The following is a 5,301-nucleotide window of genomic DNA, read 5'->3' as shown; positions in this document are numbered from 1 at the left end:
GTAAGGTCTTATATAGACAGGTGTGTGGCTTTCCTAATCAAGTCCAATCAGTATAATCAAACACAGCTGGACTCAAATGAAGGTGTAGAACCATCTCAAGGATGATCAGAAGAAACAGACAGCACCTGAGTTAAATATGAGTGTCACGGCAAAGGGTCTGAATACTTATGACCATGTGATATTTCAGTTTTTCTTTTTTAATAAATTTGCAAAAATTTCTACATTTCTGTTTTTTTCTGTCAAGATGGGGTGCTGAGTGTACATTACTGAGAAATAAAATGAACTTTTTTGATTTTTGGAAAATGGCTGCAATGAAACAAAGAGTGAAAAATTTAAAGGGGTCTGAATACTTTCCGTACCCACTGTATATAAATGTAATGTCTCACTATTTTCAGAAATTTTATCGATTAATGGAGAAAATAATTAGCAGATGACTCCAGAATGAAAATAATTAGTAGTTGCAGTCCAATACAAAATACCTCACAATGAGTTCCACCTCAACACCTAGTAAAATCTTGCTTTTAAATGAACACATGAGGAATAATTATCTCATGATAGAATATATAATAGTACAATAACAGTCACAGGAACATTTTACTGCTTTGAACACTTTTACTTTCAAGACTTTAAGTACATTTCCCTGATTATACTTACATATTTTTACTTAAGTAACATTTTCAATGCAGAAAGTTTACTATACTGTGTGGTATTAGTACTTAAGAAAAGGATCTAAAAACTTCATCCACCACTGGATGTGATATATTGTCAGAGGTTGTTAATTTAACACATTACACATTTACACATTACTTTCAGCATTTGTTCAAATAGGCTACTGAAATCAGCACAATCTATACATTTTATATGTTTGTAAGGCATTGTGGAATAGTTTTTAGTATTATGTTTGTAAATGTTTTGAATAACTTCTTGCTTCCTTTCTTCTGTTAGAGGGCATGCTGGCTTACTAACGTGGCTTACTGGCAGTCTAAATGCAACAAACCCATCACTAACATTCCTGTCATTGGTTACACCTGTTGTTTTTCCACTATGACAAGTAAAAATGTCTACTATGAGGGTGTCCAACATATGCAGTTATTTATACTCCATATAAGGCTTCTTTTCTTTGCTGTATTGTGCCATACTGAGAGTTATTTTGATGAAGCAAATACATGGTTCAAATCACCATTATATCCATTGTATTGGTACTTTCAGATTGTTAACAGTATGGTATGGTTTTATAGAAATACCACAGTATTAAAAAAACTACATTAGATGTAAAAGTCCTGCATTTAAAATATTACTTACAGTATCAAAATAAGTCATTTAATGTTGTATTATCATATTATTGGATCATAATTATAAATGCATGCATTAACATCTAGGCCTAAGCAGTTCATTAGTGTGAAACTAATTCAAAGTGCTTTATAAGGGAGGTTATGGTCAAATTTTATAAACTGATCACATTTAGTAGCATAAAGCAGAAATACTGGTCTAATCAAGTTCAGTTACGTAGCCTACCTCAAAACAGTACTTAGGCAGCCACTTATAGTAGCCTATAGTTTATTTGTGATTTTGCTGTGATCTTTTGTATAGCCTACTTTTATCATGCACCTACCGAAGCAGATTGAAATAGTCCAGACAACATCCTGCTTACATCTTTGTCACTACCAGTAAGTCAGATCAGCTCCCCATGAATAAGTTGATGAGCTCTTCCCTCCTCCCCCTCTCCTCCCCTCCTTCACTCTCCGCCCCAGCATGTCCTCTTAAATTCCTCTTGTCTGGCATCAGGTTCCCGGGGGAAAGGGCGGAGAGTTGGCAACAAACTCTGTAACATAAGTAACAGTAAGCAGACAAGGTCCGACAAACTGGGAAACTCGTTTTACCGAAAACCGAAGAGAGGAGAAGCCGTCTCTGGCTCCAGTTCACGCCGACTGAGTTTCAGCAAAGGGGAGCGGAAGGGCAGTGAACCATGAACCGCGGTGTTGTCGGGATGAGGCAGGCGCACACGGGCATATATTAGTGGGGACAGTCTGTTGCTCTACTGCTCCAACTGCGAGCGTGTTTTCCCGGCAGAGGCAGCTGGAGGTCCAATGGCAGACAGGCGGACTAGAGGCATGACCGGCTCGGATCTGGGCAGGACCACCGCGGCCCGAGCTGCTGCTATAGCAGAGCAGCTTCACCATGAGTGTTCTGTCTTGCTGGAACTTTATGTGAGTAAAGGAGCTACTGTTTCCCACTGGGTGCAACCTGCCAGCAGATCACAGTCCCGCATAGTCCCGAGCTAAAGACTGTGTGTGGATAAAGGAGAGTGAGAAATAGGCCAAGGTTAAATGGAAAATTAATAGATTTTTTTCCCTCCCTCCTGAGTGCGTGTGTCATGGGTGTCCTCTGTACAAGCATGTCTGTAACTTTGTGTGCATGTCACTGTGTGTGTGCTTGAAAGAAGTACGTGGGCAAAGTGTGTGTTTTCTTGTGAGAGAGAGAGTGGGAGAAAGAGAGGATAAGAATTGAACGATGAAAGGGATGCATGCAAAAGCAAGATAAGAGGGAGGAGTGTGTGCTTATGTGTGTGTGTGTGTGTGTGTGTGAAAGAGAAATAAATTATGTCTAAGACAGCAGGGGGTAGGAATGCAGTGTGTGTGGGGTGGGGGCTTGGAATGACAGAAGCGGGCGTTTTTTCCTGGCACAATGTCATCAATGCCTGGGCATGAAGCCTTGTCTCTTTTCCACAAGTCTCTTTGCCTATAGGTGTGAGAGCTACCGGCTATTAAAGGTTCTTGGTTTCCTGCCAGTTCACCGCCCCATCCTTCCTTGCTTTCATGTGTCTTGCCAGGAGCAAGGGAGCGGCATATAACTTCATCCACTTCACTCCCCAGGATTTGACCGTTCCTTCCTCTAACCTTCATGTCTTCTGCAATTTTCTTCTCTCTTGAAACTTTTTTGTATGTGCACTCATCACTGACTTTGTGGGCATATGGTTTTGTTTTGGAGATATTCCATTGATCACACCTTGAAGTGATTAGATATGTCATAGCCTGTCATACAGAGATATACTGTATGTATATGTACATGTTTTCTCTCCTTGGAAGGGGGGATTGTCTCTGATATAGGATTTAGTTTAGTCTCTGGCACATTGGTCTCAAATGAATCCAATGCAGATTGAATGTTTTTTAGGCAGAGTATTATTTTTTCCAGGCGGGCTGTCCCTTGCCTATTCATTGGGTGGGAAAACATTCATTTGCAACATCCATTTGATACCTCGTAAATCATTTTCAGAGCTTACCACGTTATCATTATTCACAATGATCCATGAGAATATTGCTTCTGGCTACAGTATCGCTTCCCGGGGTATCCATAACTGCCTGAATCACATTTCCTCTGCAGGCTGAGCAGTAAACATTAACTTCCTTCCCTTGACTCTCAGAGCATACAGGTCACATTAGGCCACTCTGTCACTCTGGTTCTAACTTGCATGCAGGGTTCAACATTAACGCCTCAGTATAATGTCACAAGGAGGCCTCTGGGATTCACAACTCACAGAAGTACTGAAGCTGATGCCAGATACAATCATACCAGTAATGTGTCCCGTCAACATCACGTCACATATGTCATAATGTAGCTCTAAGAGTTCAGAGGTGCTGTTTATCAGACATAGATATACTGTAGGCCTATTGATTTTATATCAATGTTAAAGAATAGTTTTGGGAAATGGGCCTATTCGTTTTCCTTGCTAAGAGTTGAATGAGAAGATTAATACCACTGTTAGCTGTGTATGGTAAATACGATGTCACCACCAGCAGCTGGTTAGCTTAGCTTAGCATAAAGAGCGGAAACAGGCAGATTTTACTATATCAGGACAGAGCCAGGCTAGCGGGTTCTCCCTACTAGCACCTCTAAAGCTCACTAATCAAAATGTTATATCACCTTTATTTAATCCTACAAAAAGTGTAAAAACAACAATTTGTGGTTAGCCAGGCTAGCTGTTTCCCCGATTTCAGTCTCCTTTTCTAATCTCCTGCTGGCTGTAGCTACGTCGTGCAGACATATCAGAGATATCAATCTAACTCTGCAATAAAGTGATATACAATTTTGGCTTAAAATGTTTAACTATTTCCTTAATTTCAGCATACAGTATGTGTTAAGGATTTTGAGTTTCAGATGTTGACTTCCACTAGAAGGTCGGGTCACACCATAGTCTTTTATATAGTCAGGTATTGCATGTGTACAAAAGTACTCCTCCCGCTTCTGTGGTGCTTTGGTGTTATTTTAACTGGCTCATTTTAACCTTTCATATGTTGACTTAATACATCCTTAACTGGACATGGGAACACACATTCTTATTGAAGACTTTGTCCTAGAAGACCTTGTCCTCTGTTGCGTATGTTTTATTCTTTGAAGCAGTGTGAATGAGCCTGAACAAATTCCTATCACATTAGGAGAAAATCCCCGATGCCTCTCAGACAATGATCTTCATAAATTGCTGTCAACAGTGACATCAGTGTGGTTAGTACTTGATAGTAAGCATTTCTCAATCTTCAACTTATGCACTTCACTTCGCAACTGCTCCTCCTTGTCCTTTTCATTAACACCCTCCCAAATCTCACTTGTGTTCTTAATTTCCACCCTCTTTGTTTTTTCTCTTTTCCCCCTCAAGAGAAAGAAGGAGAATTTCACTGCTGATGTTGCGGTGGCTGACGGCCGTCTGGTGTCCGTCCCTCCTCCTTCCTCCCAGCTGGACACCAGGGACAAGCTCTGGCGTCTCCACTCTGCTCTGCTACAGTGCCGCAGCTTGCTGGACCGAGCCATCGCCAAAGAGGAAGAGGAGCTGGGCGATGGGAAAAAGGGTGAGTATGAGACCCAGAGGAAGATGGTGAAGGACAGGCTGTCGCTTCTCTTAATCAACACTGGAGAACTCCTCAAAGCTGTTGACGGTACGGCAGTCCTGACTCCCAGCTCGGAGGGTTTGGAGGTAGGTGCTGATGAGGTTGACAGAGGTGTTCTGATGATGGTGAAAGTGCTGGACTGAAATTAAGGCAGAGCTTGGTGATCTCTCCCCTTCTCATTGGCAGTTAGACGATCCGACCATTCTGTTTGAGCTGAAGCTTTGGGTATACCGGATCTTCAAAGAGGTGGACTACTGGACCAAGACAGCCATCACCACCTTGCAAGCCATGCCCTCGGTGGTTGCCAAGGAGCGAACGAGGAACACGCGAGTCAGGAGCATGAGGAGCACTCGGAGATGAGATAGAAACGTGAGAAGTGTGTGTGTGCGTGTGTGTGCGCTGACATGTATGGAGAGAAATA

The 5,301-nt window shown here is 41.8% G+C and overlaps 2 protein-coding genes across 2 annotated transcripts in view; both read left to right on the top strand.

The window, feature by feature from the left end:
- Positions 1-5,301, top strand: part of zfp91 (ZFP91 zinc finger protein, atypical E3 ubiquitin ligase) — a 21,983-nt gene that overhangs the window by 9,462 nt on the left and 7,220 nt on the right. The window lies entirely within an intron of this gene.
- The window catches only part of LOC123969186, a 10,330-nt gene continuing 6,797 nt past the window's right edge, over positions 1,769-5,301 (top strand). The window contains exons 1-3 of the mRNA XM_046046331.1: positions 1,769-2,207; positions 4,652-4,966; positions 5,067-5,284. Coding sequence (XP_045902287.1) covers positions 2,088-2,207; positions 4,652-4,966; positions 5,067-5,240 — 609 coding nt within the window. The 5' untranslated portion in view covers positions 1,769-2,087 and the 3' untranslated portion in view covers positions 5,241-5,284. The remainder of the gene's footprint in view (positions 2,208-4,651; positions 4,967-5,066; positions 5,285-5,301) is intronic.

Source organism: Micropterus dolomieu, linkage group LG04 (assembly GCF_021292245.1).
Source record: "Micropterus dolomieu isolate WLL.071019.BEF.003 ecotype Adirondacks linkage group LG04, ASM2129224v1, whole genome shotgun sequence".
NCBI classification, from domain to species: domain Eukaryota; kingdom Metazoa; phylum Chordata; class Actinopteri; order Centrarchiformes; family Centrarchidae; genus Micropterus; species Micropterus dolomieu.
Note: the sequence above shows the minus strand (reverse complement) of the source record. Positions and strands in the feature narration are given on the sequence as shown.